Here is a 21,589-nt window from a genome sequence, read left to right as displayed (position 1 = left end):
ACTTTTTCAATGTTTTCATATTCATTCTCATGTGTCGACATGGACAACAATGAAGTGCCACACTTATGGCAACATTTACATGTGTTGACCTTTCTGTGTTGATTTTTTCTTGTGGCGATTCGCTGCACCCCCCGCGACCCCCCTCCCGCGATTTGCAGCACACCCCCCGCAATTCGTGGCACCCCCGTTGACTCCTGCGATTCGCGGCCCCACCCCGTGACCCCCCCCTCCTGCAATTCACGGCACCCCTGGGCCCCCCCTCCCGCGGTTCACGGTGCCCCCCCACGACCCCCCCTACCGCAATTCCCCACCCCTGACCCCCCCTCCTGTCATTGCGGCAACCCCCGCCCCCGCGACCCACCCTCCCGCGATTCACTGCAACCCCCCACCGCCCCCATCCCACGATTCGCGGCACCCCCCCCCCCCAATTCACGGCATCCACCCACGACCCCTCCTCCCGTGATTCGCGGACACCCCTCACCTCCTCCCCACCCCCGCGCGTGATTCACGGCAACCCCAGGATTAAATGGCACATGCAAAACACTGGCACGGCTATGGTCGACAATGAAAAAGGTTGACTTGAGTTTTTGAAGATTTATTTTTCTTTTTTTTAATGTTTTCATATTCATTCTCATGTGTCGACATTGACACCGATGAAGTGCCACACTTATGTCAACATTTACATGTGTTGAACTTTCTGTGTTGATTTTTTCTTGTAGCTCATCCATGGACGGAACACATATGAATGAGAGTACACGGAACTGAGTAATGTAGATACAGGTTTGTTTATACTCATAGAAAATAAACTCCTTCAATCTCTGTGCAGTGACTGGCAAGGAGATGGCAGAGTGCCAGTTGGGTGCGCTGACACAGCACAGTCTTAGGTACTAGTCTTGTGGGCATGTCATGCATGGCATCAAGCATGATGGGATTTTTAAAACATAATTATCATAGTCTTCCATGTCTAATTTACTCTGCATCACTCATTCACTGATACAGGAAGCCCGAAGCCATCAATACACTCAATTCAGCTGATTGCCTATAGCCCGTATGTAATAATGAACTAATTGTGCAGGACTGCACCGATTGGATGAGCTGATCAGCCTATGACAGAAGCCTGCCTACAGGTTTACACCCATGTCTAGTCACTATATGGACTCAAGCACACTGCTGCCGGTCCTTATTTCTTTATTGGGAAAAGGGAAATGATACTACAGATGGGACATGGCACCACTATACCATGCTCTGCGGTTAGTGTGCCCATCCCAGATCCAGCCGGCCCACCACATACCAGGTCCCAGTGACCCCAATCAGGCATCTCATGTATTAATCCGCCCAAAAAACAGCTGAAGGGGGCAAGTTATCACCCTAAGGAAGGAAAACAAGGCACACCCCAGTTATCTACAAAATATACAGCTTTATCGTGACCGTAATAAATTACAACACATCTGCGTTTGACTGGCGGATAGAGAGTCCGTGTACATATGACGAGGGCCGGGCGCCGGGCTACGGGTCACGTGGTCTTGGCGTCCTCTTCAGACTTATTAGCATTCTGGATCTGTATCTCCTGGTCAAGCCGCTCCTTAGCTCGGACCACCTGGGGAGAAGAACAGTGTTTATTATCTGGACCCCGGAAGAAATATAAAGGTGCTGTGGCTGCAGAACACCGGTGCCCACCCTACGCGGCTTCATTCAGCAGCGACATCATTCTTCTACATCTCACCCTAATAATGTATTACATTAACATAGTGCTAATGTGCCCCTGGCCCAGATTCTCTGGCTCGTATTACCTCATCAGTGACCAGCACAGAGCGATCCCGCTACACATCTGCCTATACCTACACACAGGTTATCTTAGTATCCAGCACAGAGCAATCCCGCTACACATTTGCCTATACCTACACATGGGGCATCTCATCAGTGTCCAGCACAGTGATCCCGCTACACATCTGCCTATACCTACACATGGGGTATCTCATCAGTGTCCAGCACAGTGATCCCGCTACACATGGGGCATCTCATCAGTGTCCAGCACAGAGTGATCCCGCTACACATCTGGCTATAGCTACACATGGGGCATCTCATCAGTGTCCAGCACAGAGCGATCCCACTACACATCTGCCTATACCTACACATGGGGCATCTCATCAGTGTCCAGCACAGAGCGATCCCGCTACACATCTGCATATACCTACACATGGGGCATCTCATCAGTGTCCAGCACAGAGCGATCCCGCTACACATAGGGCATCTCATCAGTGTCCAGCACAGAGCGATCCCGCTACACATCTGCCAATACCTACACATGGGGCATCTCATCAGTGTCCAGCACAGAGCAATCCCGCTACACATCTGCCTATAGCTACACATGGGGCATCTCATCAGTGTCCAGCACATAGCGATCCCGCTACACATCTGGCATCTCATCAGTGTCCAGCACATAGCGATCCCGCTACACATCTGCCTATACCTACACATGGGCATCTCATTAGTGTCCAGCACAGAGTGATCCACTACACATCTGCCTATACCTACACACAGGTTCTCTCATCAGTGTCCAGCACAGAGCAATCCCGCTACACATCTGCCTATAACTACACATGGGCATCTCATCAGTGTCCAGCACAGAGCGATCCCGCTACACATCTGGCATCTCATCAGTGTCCAGCACAGAGCGATCCCGCTACACCTCTGCCTATACCTACACATGGGGCATCTCATTAGTGTCCAGCACAGAGCGATCCCGCTACACATCTGCCTATACCTACACATGGGGCATCTCATCAGTGTCCAGCACAGAGCGATCCCGCTACACATCTGCCTATACCTACACATGGGGCATCTCATCAGTGTCCAGCACAGAGCGATCCACTACACATCTGGCTATACCTACACATGGGGCATCTCATCAGTGTCCAGCACATAGCAATCCCACTACACATCTGGCTATACCTACACATGGGGCATCTCATCAGTGTCCAGCACAGAGCGATCCCGCTACACATCTGCCTATACCTACACATGGGACATGTCATCAGTGTCCAGCACATAGCAATCCCGCTGCACATCTGCCTATACCTACACATGGGGCATCTCATCAGTGTCCAGCACAGAGCGATCCCGCTACACCTCTGCCTATACCTACACATGGGGCATCTCATCAGTGTCCAGCACAGAGCGATCCCGCTACACATCTGCCTATACCTACACATGGGGCATCTCATCAGTGTCCAGCACAGAGCGATCCCGCTACACCTCTGCCTATACCTACACATGGGGCATCTCATCAGTGTCCAGCACAGCGCGATCCCGCTACACATCTGCCTATACCTACACATGGGGCATCTCATCAGTGTCCAGCACATAGCAATCCCGCTACACATCTGCTTATAACTACACATGGGGCATCTCATCAGTGTCCAGCACAGAGCGATCCACTACACATCTGCCTGTACCTACACATGGGGCATCTCATCAGTGTCCAGCACAGAGCGATCCCGCTACACATCTGCCTATACCTACACATGGGGCATCTCATCAGTGTCCAGCACAGAGCGATCCCGCTACACATCTGCCTATACCTACACATGGGGCATCTCATCAGTGTCCAGCACAGAGCGATCCCGCTACACATCTGCCTATAACTACACATGGGGCATCTCATCAGTGTCCAGCACAGAGTGATCCCGCTACACATCTGCCTATAACTACACATGGGGCATCTCATCAGTGTCCAGCACAGAGCGATCCCGCTACACCTCTGCCTATACCTACACATGGGGCATCTCATCAGTGTCCAGCACAGAGCGATCCCGCTACACCTCTGCCTATACCTACACATGGGGCATGTCATCAGTGTCCAGCACAGAGCGATCCACTACACATCTGCCTGTACCTACACATGGGGCATCTCATCAGTGTCCAGCACATAGCGATTCCGCTACACATCTGCCTATACCTACACATGGGGCATCTCATCAGTGTCCAGCACAGAGCGATCCCACTACACATCTGCCTATACCTACACATGGGGCATCTCATTAGTGTCCAGCACAGTGATCCCGCTACACATCTGCCTATACCTACACATGGGGCATCTCATCAGTGTCCAGCACAGAGCGATCCACTACACATCTGCCTATACCTACACATGGGGCATCTCATCAGTGTCCAGCACAGAGCAATCCCGCTACACATCTGTCTATACCTGCACACAGGTTATCTCATCAATGTCCAGCACAGAGCGATCCCGCTACACATCTGCCTATACCTACACACAGGTTATCTCATCAGTGTCCAGCACAGAGCAATCCCGCTACACATCTGCCTATAACTACACATAGGGCATCTCATTAGTGTCCAGCAGAGAGCGATCCTGTTACACATCTGCCTATAGCTACACACAGGTTATCTCATCAGTGTCCAGCACAGAGCGATCCCGCTACACATGTGCCTATACCTACACATGGGGCATCTCATCAGTGTCCAGCACAGAGCGATCCCGCTACACATCTGCCTATACCTACACATGGGGCATCTCATCAGTGTCCAGCACAGAGCGATCCCGCTACACATCTGGCATCTCATCAGTGTCCAGCACATAGCGATCACGCTACACATCTGCCTATACCTACACATGGGGCATCTCATCAGTGTCCAGCACAGAGCGATCCCGCTACACATCTGCCTATACCTACACACAGGTTATCTCATCAGTGTCCAGCACAGAGCGATCCCGCTACACATCTGGCATCTCATCAGTGTCCAGCACATAGCGATCCACTACACATCTGCCTATACCTACACATGGGGCATCTCATCAGTGTCCAGCACAGAGCGATCCACTACACATCTGCCTATACCTACACATGGGGCATCTCATCAGTGTCCAGCACAGAGCGATCCCACTACACATCTGCCTATAACTACACACAGGTTATCTCATCAGTGTCCAGCACAGAGCGATCCCGCTACACATCTGCCTATACCTACACATGGGGCATCTCATCAGTGTCCAGCACAGAGCGATCCCACTACACATCTGCCTATACCTACACATGGGGCATCTCATCAGTGTCCAGCACAGCGCGATCCCGCTACACATCTGCCTATACCTACACATGGGGCATCTCATCAGTGTCCAGCACACAGCGATCCACTACACATCTGCCTATACCTACACATGGGGCATCTCATCAGTGTCCAGCACAGAGCGATCCACTACACATCTGCCTATATCTACACATGGGCATCTCATCAGTGTCCAGCACAAAGCGATCCCGCTACACATCTGCCTATACCTACACATGGGGCATCTCATCAGTGTCCAGCACACAGCGATCCCACTACACATCTGCCTATACCTACACACAGGTTATCTCATCAGTGTCCAGCACAGAGCGATCCCGCTACACATCTGCCTATACCTACACATGGGGCATCTCATCAGTGTCCAGCACAGAGCAATCCCGCTACACATCTGCCTATACCTACACATGGGGCATCTCATCAGTGTCCAGCACAGAGCAATCCCGCTACACATCTGCCTATACCTACACATGGGGCATCTCATCAGTGTCCAGCACAGAGCGATCCCGCTACACATCTGCCTATACCTACACATGGGGCATCTCATCAGTGTCCAGCACACAGCGATCCACTACACATCTGCCTATACCTACACATGGGGCATCTCATCAGTGTCCAGCACAGAGCGATCCACTACACATCTGCCTATACCTACACATGGGGAATGTCATCAGTGTCCAGCACAGAGCGATCCCGCTACACATCTGCCTATACCTACACATGGGTTATCTCATCAGTATCAAGCACAGAGCGATCCCGCTACACATCTGCATATACCTACACATGGGGCATCTCATCAGTGTCCAGCACAGAGTGATCCCGCTACACATCTGCCTATAACTACACATGGGGCATCTCATCAGTGTCCAGCACAGAGCGATCCACTACACATCTGCCTATACCTACACATGGGGCATCTCATCAGTGTCCAGCACAGAGCGATCCACTACACATCTGCCTATACCTACACATGGGGCATCTCATCAGTGTCCAGAACAGAGCAATCCCGCTACACATCTGTCTATACCTACACACAGGTTATCTCATCAATGTCCAGCACAGAGCGATCCCGCTACACATCTGCCTATACCTACACACAGGTTATCTCATCAGTGTCCAGCACAGAGCGATCCCGCTACACATCTGCCTATAACTACACACAGGTTATCTCATCAGTGTCCAGCACAGAGCGATCCCGCTACACATGTGCCTATACCTACACATGGGGCATCTCATCAGTGTCCAGCACAGAGCGATCCACTACACATCTGCCTATAACTACACATGGGGCATCTCATCAGTGTCCAGCACATAGCAATCCCGCTACACATCTGCCTATACCTACACATGGGGCATCTCATCAGTGTCCAGCACAGAGCGATCCCGCTACACATCTGCCTATACCTACACACAGGTTATCTCATCAGTGTCCAGCACAGAGCGATCCCGCTACACATCTGCCTATACCTACACACAGGTTATCTCATTAGTGTCCAGCACAGTGATCCCGCTACACATCTGCCTATACCTACACATGGGGCATCTCATCAGTGTCCAGCACATAGCGATTCCGCTACACATCTGCCTATATCTACACATGGGGCATCTCATCAGTGTCCAGCACAGAGCGATCCACTACACATCTGCCTATACCTACACATGGGGAATCTCATCAGTGTCCAGCACAGAGCAATCCCACTACACATCTGTCTATACCTACACACAGGTTATCTCATCAATGTCCAGCACAGAGCGATCCCGCTACACATCTGCCTATACCTACACATGGGGCATCTCATTAGTGTCCAGCAGAGAGCGATCCCGCTACACATCTGCCTATAGCTACACACAGGTTATCTCATCAGTGTCCAGCACAGAGCGATCCCGCTACACATGTGCCTATACCTACACATGGGGCATCTCATCAGTGTCCAGCACAGAGCGATCCCGCTACACATGTGCCTATACCTACACATGGGGCATCTCATCAGTGTCCAGCACAGAGCGATCCCGCTACACATCTGCCTATACCTACACATGGGGCATCTCATCAGTGTCCAGCACAGAGCGATCCCGCTACACATCTGGCATCTCATCAGTGTCCAGCACATAGCGATCCCGCTACACATCTGCCTATACCTACACATGGGGCATCTCATCAGTGTCCAGCACAGAGCGATCCCGCTACACATCTGCCTATACCTACACACAGGTTATCTCATCAGTGTCCAGCACACAGCGATCCACTACACATCTGCCTATACCTACACATGGGGCATCTCATCAGTGTCCAGCACAGAGCGATCCACTACACATCTGCCTATACCTACACATGGGGCATCTCATCAGTGTCCAGCACAGCGCGATCCCGCTACACATCTGCCTATACCTACACACAGGTTATCTCATCAGTGTCCAGCACAGCGCGATCCCGCTACACATCTGCCTATACCTACACATGGGGCATCTCATCAGTGTCCAGCACAGAGCGATCCACTACACATCTGCCTATATCTACACATGGGCATCTCATCAGTGTCCAGCACAGAGCGATCCCGCTACACATCTGCCTATACCTACACATGGGGCATCTCATCAGTGTCCAGCACAGAGCGATCCACTACACATCTGCCCATACCTACACATGGGGCATCTCATCAGTGTCCAGCACAGAGCGATCCACTACACATCTGCCTATAACTACACATGGGCATCTCATCAGTGTCCAGCACAGAGCGATCCCGCTACACATCTGCCTATAACTACACATGGGGCATCTCATCAGTGTCCAGCACATAGCAATCCCGCTACACATCTGCCTATAACTACACATGGGGCATCTCATCAGTGTCCAGCACAGAGCGATCCCGCTACACATCTGCCTATACCTACACATGGGGCATCTCATCAGTGTCCAGCACAGAGCGATCCACTACATATCTGGCTATACCTACACACAGGTTATCTCATCAGTGTCCAGCACAGAGCGATCCACTACACATCTGCCTATACCTACACATGGGGCATCTCATCAGTGTCCAGCACAGAGCAATCCCGCTACACATCTGCCCATACCTACACATGGGGCATCTCATCAGTGTCCAGCACAGAGCGATCCCGCTACACATCTGCCTATATCTACACATGGGGCATCTCATCAGTGTCCAGCACAGAGTGATCCCGCTACACATCTGCCTATACCTACACACAGGTTATCTCATCAGTGTCCAGCACATAGCAATCCCGCTGCACATCTGCCTATACCTACACATGGGGCATCTCATCAGTGTCCAGCACATAGCGATCCCGCTGCACATCTGCCTATACCCACACACAGGTTATCTCATCAGTGTCCAGCACAGAGCAATCCCGCTACACATCTGCCTATAACTACACATGGGGCATTTCATCAGTGTCCAGCACAGAGCGATCCACTACACATCTGCCTATAGCTACACACAGGTTATCTCATCAGTGTCCAGCACAGAGCGATCCACTACACATCTGCCTATACCTACACATGGGGCATCTCATCAGTGTCCAGCATAGAGCAATCCCGCTACACATCTGCCTATACCTACACATGGGGCATCTCATCAGTGTCCAGCACAGAGCGATCCACTACACATCTGCCTATAACTACACATGGGGCATCTCATCAGTGTCCAGCACAGAGCGATCCACTACACATCTGCCTATACCTACACATGGGGCATCTCATCAGTGTCCAGCACAGAGCGATCCACTACACATCTGCCTATAACTACACATGGGGCATCTCATCAGTGTCCAGCACAGAGCGATCCCGCTACACATCTGCCTATAACTACACATGGGGCATCTCATCAGTGTCCAGCACATAGCAATCCCGCTACACATCTGCCTATAACTACACATGGGGCATCTCATCAGTGTCCAGCACAGAGCGATCCCGCTACACATCTGCCTATACCTACACATGGGGCATCTCATCAGTGTCCAGCACAGAGCGATCCACTACACATCTGCCTATACCTACACATGGGGCATCTCATCAGTGTCCAGCACAGAGCAATCCCTCTACACATCTGCCCATACCTACACATGGGGCATCTCATCAGTGTCCAGCACAGAGCGATCCCGCTACACATCTGCCTATATCTACACATGGGGCATCTCATCAGTGTCCAGCACAGAGTGATCCCGCTACACATCTGCCTATACCTACACACAGGTTATCTCATCAGTGTCCAGCACATAGCAATCCCGCTGCACATCTGCCTATACCTACACATGGGGCATCTCATCAGTGTCCAGCATATAGCGATCCCGCTGCACATCTGCCTATACCCACACACAGGTTATCTCATCAGTGTCCAGCACAGAGCAATCCCGCTACACATCTGCCTATACCTACACACAGGTTATCTCATTAGTGTCCAGCACAGTGATCCCGCTACACATCTGCCTATACCTACACATGGGGCATCTCATCAGTGTCCAGCACATAGCGATTCCGCTACACATCTGCCTATATCTACACATGGGGCATCTCATCAGTGTCCAGCACAGAGCGATCCACTACACATCTGCCTATACCTACACATGGGGAATCTCATCAGTGTCCAGCACAGAGCAATCCCACTACACATCTGTCTATACCTACACACAGGTTATCTCATCAATGTCCAGCACAGAGCGATCCCGCTACACATCTGCCTATACCTACACATGGGGCATCTCATTAGTGTCCAGCAGAGAGCGATCCCGCTACACATCTGCCTATAGCTACACACAGGTTATCTCATCAGTGTCCAGCACAGAGCGATCCCGCTACACATGTGCCTATACCTACACATGGGGCATCTCATCAGTGTCCAGCACAGAGCGATCCCGCTACACATGTGCCTATACCTACACATGGGGCATCTCATCAGTGTTCAGCACAGAGCGATCCCGCTACACATCTGCCTATACCTACACATGGGGCATCTCATCAGTGTCCAGCACAGAGCGATCCCGCTACACATCTGGCATCTCATCAGTGTCCAGCACATAGCGATCCCGCTACACATCTGCCTATACCTACACATGGGGCATCTCATCAGTGTCCAGCACAGAGCGATCCCGCTACACATCTGCCTATACCTACACACAGGTTATCTCATCAGTGTCCAGCACACAGCGATCCACTACACATCTGCCTATACCTACACATGGGGCATCTCATCAGTGTCCAGCACAGAGCGATCCACTACACATCTGCCTATACCTACACATGGGGCATCTCATCAGTGTCCAGCACAGCGCGATCCCGCTACACATCTGCCTATACCTACACACAGGTTATCTCATCAGTGTCCAGCACAGCGCGATCCCGCTACACATCTGCCTATACCTACACATGGGGCATCTCATCAGTGTCCAGCACAGAGCGATCCACTACACATCTGCCTATATCTACACATGGGCATCTCATCAGTGTCCAGCACAGAGCGATCCCGCTACACATCTGCCTATACCTACACATGGGGCATCTCATCAGTGTCCAGCACAGAGCGATCCACTACACATCTGCCCATACCTACACATGGGGCATCTCATCAGTGTCCAGCACAGAGCGATCCACTACACATCTGCCTATAACTACACATGGGCATCTCATCAGTGTCCAGCACAGAGCGATCCCGCTACACATCTGCCTATAACTACACATGGGGCATCTCATCAGTGTCCAGCACAGAGCGATCCCGCTACACATCTGCCTATACCTACACATGGGGCATCTCATCAGTGTCCAGCACAGAGCGATCCACTACATATCTGGCTATACCTACACACAGGTTATCTCATCAGTGTCCAGCACAGAGCGATCCACTACACATCTGCCTATACCTACACATGGGGCATCTCATCAGTGTCCAGCACAGAGCAATCCCGCTACACATCTGCCCATACCTACACATGGGGCATCTCATCAGTGTCCAGCACAGAGCGATCCCGCTACACATCTGCCTATATCTACACATGGGGCATCTCATCAGTGTCCAGCACAGAGTGATCCCGCTACACATCTGCCTATACCTACACACAGGTTATCTCATCAGTGTCCAGCACATAGCAATCCCGCTGCACATCTGCCTATACCTACACATGGGGCATCTCATCAGTGTCCAGCACATAGCGATCCCGCTGCACATCTGCCTATACCCACACACAGGTTATCTCATCAGTGTCCAGCACAGAGCAATCCCGCTACACATCTGCCTATAACTACACATGGGGCATTTCATCAGTGTCCAGCACAGAGCGATCCACTACACATCTGCCTATAGCTACACACAGGTTATCTCATCAGTGTCCAGCACAGAGCGATCCACTACACATCTGCCTATACCTACACATGGGGCATCTCATCAGTGTCCAGCACAGAGCAATCCCGCTACACATCTGCCTATACCTACACATGGGGCATCTCATCAGTGTCCAGCACAGAGCGATCCACTACACATCTGCCTATAACTACACATGGGGCATCTCATCAGTGTCCAGCACAGAGCGATCCACTACACATCTGCCTATACCTACACATGGGGCATCTCATCAGTGTCCAGCACAGAGCGATCCACTACACATCTGCCTATAACTACACATGGGGCATCTCATCAGTGTCCAGCACAGAGCGATCCCGCTACACATCTGCCTATAACTACACATGGGGCATCTCATCAGTGTCCAGCACATAGCAATCCCGCTACACATCTGCCTATAACTACACATGGGGCATCTCATCAGTGTCCAGCACAGAGCGATCCCGCTACACATCTGCCTATACCTACACATGGGGCATCTCATCAGTGTCCAGCACAGAGCGATCCACTACACATCTGCCTATACCTACACATGGGGCATCTCATCAGTGTCCAGCACAGAGCAATCCCTCTACACATCTGCCCATACCTACACATGGGGCATCTCATCAGTGTCCAGCACAGAGCGATCCCGCTACACATCTGCCTATATCTACACATGGGGCATCTCATCAGTGTCCAGCACAGAGTGATCCCGCTACACATCTGCCTATACCTACACACAGGTTATCTCATCAGTGTCCAGCACATAGCAATCCCGCTGCACATCTGCCTATACCTACACATGGGGCATCTCATCAGTGTCCAGCACATAGCGATCCCGCTGCACATCTGCCTATACCCACACACAGGTTATCTCATCAGTGTCCAGCACAGAGCAATCCCGCTACACATCTGCCTATAACTACACATGGGGCATTTCATCAGTGTCCAGCACAGAGCGATCCCGCTACACATCTGCCTATACCTACACATGGGGCATCTCATCAGTGTCCAGCACATAGCAATCCCACTACATATCTGCCTATACCTACACATGGGGCATCTCATCAGTGTCCAGCACATAGCGATCCCGCTGCACATCTGCCTATACCCACACACAGGTTATCTCATCAGTGTCCAGCACAGAGCAATCCCGCTACACATCTGCCTATAGCTACACATGGGGCATCTCATCAGTGTCCAGCACACAGCGATCCACTACACATCTGCCTATACCTACACATGGGGCATCTCATCAGTGTCCAGCACATAGCAATCCCACTACATATCTGCCTATACCTACACATGGGGCATCTCATCAATGTCCAGCACAGACCGATCCCGCTACACATCTGCCTATACCTACACATGGGGCACAGAACAGGACCTGATGATTTTGCTGTGCTCAGTGCTACAGAACAGGACCTGATGATTTTGCTGTGCTTAGTGCTACAGAACAGGACTAGATGATTTTGCTGTGCTTAGTGCTACAGAACAGGACCTGATGATTTTGCTGTGCTTAGTGCTACAGAACAGGACCTGATGATTTTGCTGTGCTTAGTGCTACAGAACAAGACCTGATGATTTTGCTGTGCTTAGTGCTACAGAACAGGACCTGATGATTTTGCTGTGCTTAGTGCTACAGAACAGGACCTGATGATTTTGCTGTGCTTAGTGCTACAGAACAGGACCTGATGATGGTGCTGTGCCCAGCGGATAAAAGAAAAATGGGGTAGATTTATTAACAAATGATCAGGGGAATATGCACTATCCCTGTGCCTTATGGCAGGGGATAGCGCTTCCCCTGATCTATGACACCCGTTGAGTGGGTGTCTTGCGTGTGGCGCTGTGGGGCAGGAGGCATAGCGCAGCTACAATATTTTGCCCAATGACCTTTATCTTACCCCCACCTGGGGTCAGAGCTAATCTAGTCCTGCAGTCAGTAGTTTCTAACCCCTGGTGGAAAACCATCAATAGGTAAACCACCGATAGTTCAACTCTGTTCATTTGCAGACTAAGGCCACCATCAGCCCCGTATGTCCACCATCGGTGGTCCCCCACTGATAGCAAAACCCCTTTGTTATGGCAATCAAACCATTGCGTGTAACTCCTCGCATGTGCATGGAATCTGTAGAAGTGGCGGGTAACACGCTTACCTTGGACTGCAGGTAGAATGATCCGCCCAGCGCCTTGTCGTTGGCTTTGAACAGGTGGTCATAGTTCTAGGGAAGACATAATCAGTAATGAGGGTCTGTAGGACCGGATCTGCTCCCTGAGGATGACCATGGCCCTCTCCTCATATTATATTTGCACTTATTGCACAGAAAGCCATTTGTAGATGCGCCATTGAGCTTTATGTTTATTTATATAGCAATACTGAGTATTCTGCGCTTTTATTGATCTAATCGGTCTAGAATGGGAGGGGTACAGGGAGCAATACTGGTGTGGCAGAGTCACTGAGTGGGGCTAGAATGGGAGGGGTACAGGGAGCAGTACTGGTGTGGCAGAGTCACTGAGTGGGGCTAGAATGGGAGGGGTACAGGGAGCAATACTGGTGTGGCAGAGTCACTGAGTGGGGCTAGAATGGGAGGGGTACAGGGAGCAGTACTGGTGTGGCAGAGTCACTGAGTGGGGCTAGAATGGGAGGGGTACAGGGAGCAGTACTGGTGTGGCAGAGTCACTGAGTGGGGCTAGAATGGGAGGGGTACAGGGAGCAGTACTGGTGTGGCAGAGTCACTGAGTGGGGCTAGAATGGGAGGGGTACAGGGAGCAATACTGGTGTGGCAGAGTCACTGAGTGGGGCTAGAATGGGAGGGGTACAGGGAGCAGTACTGGTGTGGCAGAGTCACTGAGTGGGGCTTGAATGGGAGGGGTACAGGGAGCAATACTGGTGTGGCAGAGTCACTGAGTGGGGCTAGAATGGGAGGGGTACAGGCAGCAATACTGGTGTGGCAGACTCACTGAGTGGGGCTAGAATGGGAGGGGTACAGGGAGCAGTACTGGTGTGGCAGAGTCACTGAGTGGGGCTAGAATGGGAGGGGTACAGGGAGCAATACTGGTGTGGCAGAGTCACTGAGTGGGGCTAGAATGGGAGGGGTACAGGGAGCAGTACTGGTGTGGCAGAGTCACTGAGTGGGGCTAGAATGGGAGGGGTACAGGGAGCAGTACTGGTGTGGCAGAGTCACTGAGTGAGGCTAGAATGGGAGGGGTACAGGGAGCAATACTGGTGTGGCAGAGTCACTGAGTGGGGCTAGAATGGGAGGGGTACAGGCAGCAATACTGGTGTGGCAGACTCACTGAGTGAGGCTAGAATGGGAGGGGTACAGTGAGCAGTACTGGTGTGGCAGAGTCACTGAGTGGGGCTAGAATGGGAGGGGTACAGGGAGCAATACTGGTGTGGCAGAGTCACTGAGTGGGGCTAGAATGGGAGGGGTACAGGGAGCAGTACTGGTGTGGCAGAGTCACTGAGTGGGGCTAGAATGGGAGGGGTACAGGGAGCAGTACTGGTGTGGCAGAGTCACTAAGTGGGGCTAGAATGGGAGGGGTACAGGGAGCAATACTGGTGTGGCAGAGTCACTGAGTGGGGCTAGAATGGGGTGGGTACAGGGAGCAATACTGGTGTGGCAGAGTCACTGAGTGGGGCTAGAATGGGAGGGGTACAGGGAGCAATACTGGTGTGGCAGAGTCACTGAGTGGGGCTAGAATGGGATGGGTACAGGGAGCAGTACTGGTGTGGCAGAGTCACTGAGTGAGGCTAGAATGGGATGGGTACAGGGAGCAATACAGGTGTGGCAGAGTCACTGAGTGGGGCTAGAATGGGAGGGGTACAGGGAGCAATACTGGTGTGGCAGAGTCACTGAGTGGGGCTAGAATGGGAGGGGTACAGGGAGCAATACTGGTGTGGCAGAGTCACTGAGTGGGGCTAGAATGGGATGGGTACAGGGAGCAGTACTGGTGTGGCAGAGTCACTGAGTGAGGCTAGAATGGGATGGGTACAGGGAGCAATACAGGTGTGGCAGAGTCACTGAGTGGGGCTAGAATGGGATGGGTACAGGGAGCAGTACTGGTGTGGCAGAGTCACCGAGTGGGGCTGCAGAGTGATGTATTAGGCAATATGACCCATCTTAAAGTAACCTGACAATAGCACACATTACAAATGCACATGTGTCCTGTTGTATCGTTACCTTATGAACCTCTTCAGGCTCCAATTTGGAGATATTGAGAATCTGTTGGGCCTCCTGTAAGCTGATTCCCGATAGGCTGCTCGCCGCCGCAGATTCCTTCCCGGCGCGTCCCCCTCTGGCCTCAGCGGCTACCCTGCTTGCTGGTAGGAATCAGAGAGAAGGTTGAGGAGGGAAGTTGTCAGAGACATTCTAGACAACAGAAGGAGCCTCTATTACAGTGTGACTGGTTGGAGGATTCCAAGTAAAGCTTTAGGATAACACTGAGCAATGGCAGAAGACCATGAATTTCTATTCCCCCAAGCCAGTAATCACTGTCAGAGTCTTGCAGAGATTCTGCCAGTATATTGGAATAAATACGTTAGCACAACTGTCAGCAGGCGTAAAGAGCAGGCGACATTTACATACCAGGTTTATAAATGCAATTGGGAGTGCTACTGTAGCTATTGTATCATAGTCTGCCATGGCTGATAGCAGAGAACAATAGCTTTTGTGGTAAGATAAACGTACTTACACTAAATAACTTTCTTATAATGTATATAGTCAATACTGTCCAAATACTGAAATATGGGTTAGTGATTTTGGAAGATGCTCATTCATGTTGCTTACAAAATGGACTTGGTACAGTGTATACAGGTAATTTGTGTCAGGTACTCTGTATAAGATGACTGTGCCGCTGATACACTTTAATACCTGGTCAAGGGACAAACGTTAATAGAAAAATGGAGCTGAGCACTGAGCACCTTCTGCAGTTACGTATTTACCTTGGATCCGACCTAGTGGTTCTGGCAAACAGTAACAGACAGACCCGCTCCCCCTCCACTAATACACAGCACATTATCTGGTAGCATTGCCCGGTCACGGGAGGCAGCGGTCAGATATTTCCCAATACCTGGGACAGATCGCAAAGCACCAGTTACTTACCAGATAACTCCTGGCGCAGTGCCTTAGTAAACGCTCGTCCCACCACCTGCACCCCCATCACTAGGATCTGCGCCAAGTACCTGGCCTGGGAGAGAGGATCACAGGGAGTGTAATGTAAGCACATATAGAGGAAGTACAAGTCACACATTAAAATATACACACAACACGAAACGGTGGCACTTGCAGCAATTATATATATATTTACACACACACAAGAGTGGTTCAATAAGTAGTGTCCACACTAGCACCCTGCACCTTTCAGAATCTGTGCAGTTCCTCTTTCCTGCCTGCGGTGTCGCCCCAGTGGAAGTGTAGAGGGGGATAGTGTAATAAAGGGACGCGGTAGACTTACACGGTGTCCATGCTGACATATGTCGACATAGACACATATAAAACGTGTGTGGATGCTTTCCAGTGTCGAACATGTCCGTGTTGACCATTCTTAGGTGTTGACCTAACCTTGACACTCCTGCTGTTGTTGAACTACACATCCCAGCATGCTCTGCTTCAGTTTTGCTATTTGGCTATGATAAATCTGATGCAGAGCATGTGTAGGGATGTGTAGTTCAACAACAGCTGGAGTGTCAAGGCTAGCCATCAAGGACCTAGACATTGTCGATGATTTATCCCAGAACCCACTGGGCCAACCTAGAGAAAAGATAACCAGAAGTTTGCCCTCCCTGGCAATTGTTTGCGTATTAACCTCTCTAAACTCATAAAAGTTCTGAGCATCGGCTTCCAAACAACTCCTTCATTAATCGGCCACTGCTTAATGCAGGGCTGGGCAACACCGGCCCTCCAGATGTTGATGAACTACACATCCCAGCATGCCTTGCATCAGTTTCAGCATGGCCACATAGCAAAACTAATGCAAAGCATCCTGGGATGTGTAGTTCATTAACATCTGGAGGGCCGGTGTTGCCCAGCCCTGGCTTAATGGATATGTGCGTATAGGTTAGAGTTATATAATTAAGTGCTATCCGCACCACAGGTAACAAGGGATACCTGTATTATAAATAATAGACTTATTTTTACAAGACACAATGTAAGCCCAGAGATGCACTGAGACCCCCTAGCATGGTACCCAAGTGCTCAGTCCATCTTCTGTCAAGCTGCAATAATCTATCAGCCACACTACTAATACCCCTTTCACACTGCACAAATAACAAAGGTCGAACCTGGGTTGTTGCCAGGTGGGCGTGCAGTGTGAAAGGGCCATGTCGAATATCGTGGGTCCGGTAACCCGACCTGGGATATAAGCAGTGTTATTCCCGAGTCAGACCCAGGTTGCTGGGCAGTGTGAATAGGTAACCTGGGTCAAGCGACCCAGGTACGGTCCACTTCTATGGAGGACGCAGCAGTGTCACCTCAGTGCTGCCTCCTCCCAACACCGGGTTGCGGTGACCACCAAACAGTGCAAATGCCGAGACGGACCACATCCTAACCCAGTGGCGTAACTATAGCACCGCAGCCCCCGCGGTCGCGGGGGGCACTGTGCATGTGGGGGCGCCGGGGGGTTGCGGTGCTATAGTTAGCACCCTCCCGTCCGCCCATCCGCCGCCCGCCCATCGCCTGCCAATCCACCGCCCGCAGCCTTACCTGTCTTCAGTGGTGCTCATTCTTCTGCTAGTGAGACGGACCACAATAAAATGTCCGCCCCATATAGCAGACAGTTCTCTGAAACTGTCTGCTGTATGGGGGCGGACATTTTGTGTTGGCCCGTCTCCATAGCAGAAGAATGAAGCCAGCAAGGGAGCCGGGACCAGCGGCAGCAAGACAGGTAAGGCTGCGGGCGGAGGATGGGGGTGCTGAAGAGGGGGGGCGCCCAATTCATAGTTACGCCACTGTCCTAACCATCTCCCCCCTGCAGCCTAACCCTAACTACCCCCCTTGCCCCACAACCTAAAGCTCCATATACACGAGACAAGTTTTTTAAAAGATACCGCTCAGAAGGGCCCTGAGCTACAGTATATCATTTAAAAACTTGTTTCAGGGTTTGCTTAATGGGCCAGATGCGCTAAGCTTCAAAAGTGATAAAATGGAGTGATAAACAGACAGCCAATCAGCTTCTGTCTGACATTTTTCAAACACAGTCTGTGACATGGCAGGTAGGAGCTGATTGGTTGGTTGTTTATCACTCCCCATTTTATCACTTTTGAAGCTTAGTGCATCTGGTCCAATATATTTAATGACACCCTCCTCTAGCAAGTGCGCATGCAGCTAAATTGACTATATATCATCAGCGATGGCATGTATAGGCGAGGGATGGACATCGGAAGCCCACCATTGATCAAAAGAATCAGATTTAAAAAATGTAAACATGTGCAACCCCCCCCCCCCAAAAAAAAAAAAAACATTGTGCTGATGCGCAAAATCTCTGAGCACGGTTACCTTTGGATGGGACTGGAGGGCGGGACCCAGTATAACCATTGCATGTTTACCATAGCTTATATTGTTACCTACCTGGCTGCTGCTACGACCAGTGGCACCGCTGATGGCTGCCCAGGTGCTGTGCAGCTCAGTGGGTATGTGTTCCCTGCCTGTATAATCCCCAGGGTACATCTAGCGTATACCTGTATGTGTACTGTCACTGTTTTAATTGTTACCTAACTGGCTGTTACACAGCAATCCAAATCAAATTCCTAGTATATGCAAGTATACCTGGCCAATAAATCTGATTCTGATTTGAAAGCGGCAAACATCGGAATGCCACCATCGAATGGTAAAACACTACCATCAGTTTGAAAACATTGATGGTTGGGAAACATCAAGATGAGATGTCCATCCCTACATAGTGCTGGTCCCGGTGACTTTACTGAACGATATCAGCCATTGTGTATGCGCTACATCATTGTCCAGCACCACCACCAAATTAGTTAACTAGATTGGTAGTGCCCCTAATCGGCTAGTGCGCCTAACCCTAGGCCTCTCTGGCATATTTACGATTGGGATGGTGACCGTAGGGATACCAGTGCCAGCAATGAGTAGTGTCGGGATTCTGGCACTCTGACCAGTATCGGTATGCTAACCAGTAACCGGTTCCCTTGGTGATTTTTCTCAAGGTGGTTGTCCCATAATGACCTCTTCTTTCTGGCAACATCTATTACTGCATACCTCCCAACATGACCCTCTCCAGGAGGGACACAACGCTCTGTTTCTGGACTTTTCGCTTAATGTATGATTACCATCACCTGTATTGAACAGGTTAAGTGATCAGAAAGGTGTTTCAGCAGAGGTGATGGTAATCATTAAGAGGGAAGACCAGAAATAGAGCAATATGTCCCTCCTGGAGAGGGTCATGTTGGGAGGTATGTTACTGTGGTAACCCAGCTATACCCCACCATCCAATTACACAGATAGATGGGCCCGGTGGCATTCATGGATAGTATTGGAGATGCATGCCTGTCAGTCATCACCACTGTTAGCTGACAGCACAGGTCACACAAACAGAGAGAAGGTCATGGCCATGCGTGGGGTTATTCACGCTTGGACCCGGCCATGCTTGCGTCTGGAGTAAGCGCAGTGACCCGTCTGTGCTGGTATCGGGTGTGTGCGCTGTGTGACCAGGCGCCGGGTCGGGTGAAGCAGCGGCCACTTACCATGCTGTTTCTCCGCCGCTCTTGGTGCCAATGCTCAAAATGGCCGCCGCGGCGACGTGCGAGCTTGACCACGTGACGCTCTCCACGCCCCCCTTCCTCCTCTCTCACCGTGAGGCGCGCACGCTCCAACCTGATCGCCCCGCCCTCTCTCTCTGTCAGTGAGCGCCTGGTTGGAGAGAGTGCTACAGTAGCAATCGCCGTCTAGGTGCCTCTCCTCCTGAGGCATTATACTGTAGTTTGTGCCTATAATAAATAAATAAAGATTGCCAGTTCTACCGTCGTGACGCCATTATTCTGACCATCAGGGCCCAGATTTCACACACATGCGCATCACAGACCTGGTGCATGTCGATATTCGGTGTCGACCTACTGATGTTGACCTAGACATTGCCTGTTGGCCATCTGGCTACCATAGCCAGAAGGGCTGATGGTCTGAACCGGCCTCACGGTGACTATCTGGCCAAGGAACTCGGGCAGATTTATTAAGCTCGGTGAAGTGATAAAGTGTCTGGTTTTTATCACCGGACAATCAGCTCCTACAGATGGCAACGGAGCTTCCACCAGGTCTCCGCCGCCGGTCCCCCTTGCCGCCCCGACCCCCCACCGACGGAGGATTGGATTGGGACGCGCATGCGCGTCACAGTTCAATGTAGCCCCTGTCGGGTCTGGGACGGATATTAGACAGCACTTACATCGACAGCCATTACATCGACATCGGTGCGGTGCTGCTGTTTTTAAGGTATATCCAGTTTATGTTCTTTGTGATAGACCTAAGGTATTGGTGAGCCGTCCCGGGCATAACATCTTTTTGTGACTCCCTAACCTGGGCCTTAGAACAATCCATAATCACTGGTATACATTTTAAGATATTGGAAACCATTTTTAAAATTTGTATAATTTGACCCTCGTTTGTTATAATAAAACTACGTGAAAAATCTTTTGGAGACGTGTCCATGGTCAAAGATACCCTGATGTGAGGATCCATACTTAGCTTAAAGTAAGCATACAAGTAAGAATACCTACTAAAAAGATACCCTGATGTGTGTTGAAAGCTCCAGATATATGTAAGCATACATGTACGTCAGCTTTTACACAGACCAGAGAACACGTGGTGAACCTTAAAGACCATAACATCACTGAAAAAAAAAAAAAAAAGGGATTTGAAGTGTCCTTAAAGAAACCCCATCTATATATATTTTTTGTGGTTCAAGAAACAGATTTACACATTGTGTTCCCTCTATCTTTATTTTCTTCACATATACCTGTGCTGGAGATAAAAAGAGAACTTTTTATATGGACTTTGAAGACTTTGAACAACAAATCCTAACAGTGGGCGCTTTTCCTGTCTTTTGTATATTACATCGACACCATTAGTTCGACAGCTCAATAGGTCGACATGGTTTTAGGTCGACATACCATTAGGTCGACAGCACATTAGGTCGACAGCACATTAGGTCGACAGCAC

The 21,589-nt window shown here is 50.6% G+C and overlaps 1 protein-coding gene across 1 annotated transcript; it reads right to left on the bottom strand.

Moving 5' to 3' along the window:
* Window positions 1-1,397: 1,397 nt before the first annotated feature.
* On the bottom strand, window positions 1,398-20,262 carry PAM16 (presequence translocase associated motor 16). The gene is made up of 5 exons (XM_083152693.1): window positions 20,125-20,262; window positions 16,526-16,610; window positions 15,605-15,744; window positions 13,577-13,642; window positions 1,398-1,597 (listed from the first exon to the last, which is right to left on the bottom strand). The coding sequence occupies exons 1-5, from the start codon at window positions 20,125-20,127 to the stop codon at window positions 1,514-1,516; spliced, it is 378 nt and encodes a 125-aa protein (XP_083008819.1). The 5' UTR covers window positions 20,128-20,262; the 3' UTR covers window positions 1,398-1,513.
* Window positions 20,263-21,589: the final 1,327 nt, after the last annotated feature.

The sequence above is a fragment of the Crinia signifera genome, chromosome 7, assembly GCF_055691185.1.
Source record: "Crinia signifera chromosome 7, ASM5569118v1, whole genome shotgun sequence".
NCBI lineage: Eukaryota > Metazoa > Chordata > Amphibia > Anura > Myobatrachidae > Crinia > Crinia signifera.
Note: the sequence above shows the minus strand (reverse complement) of the source record. Positions and strands in the feature narration are given on the sequence as shown.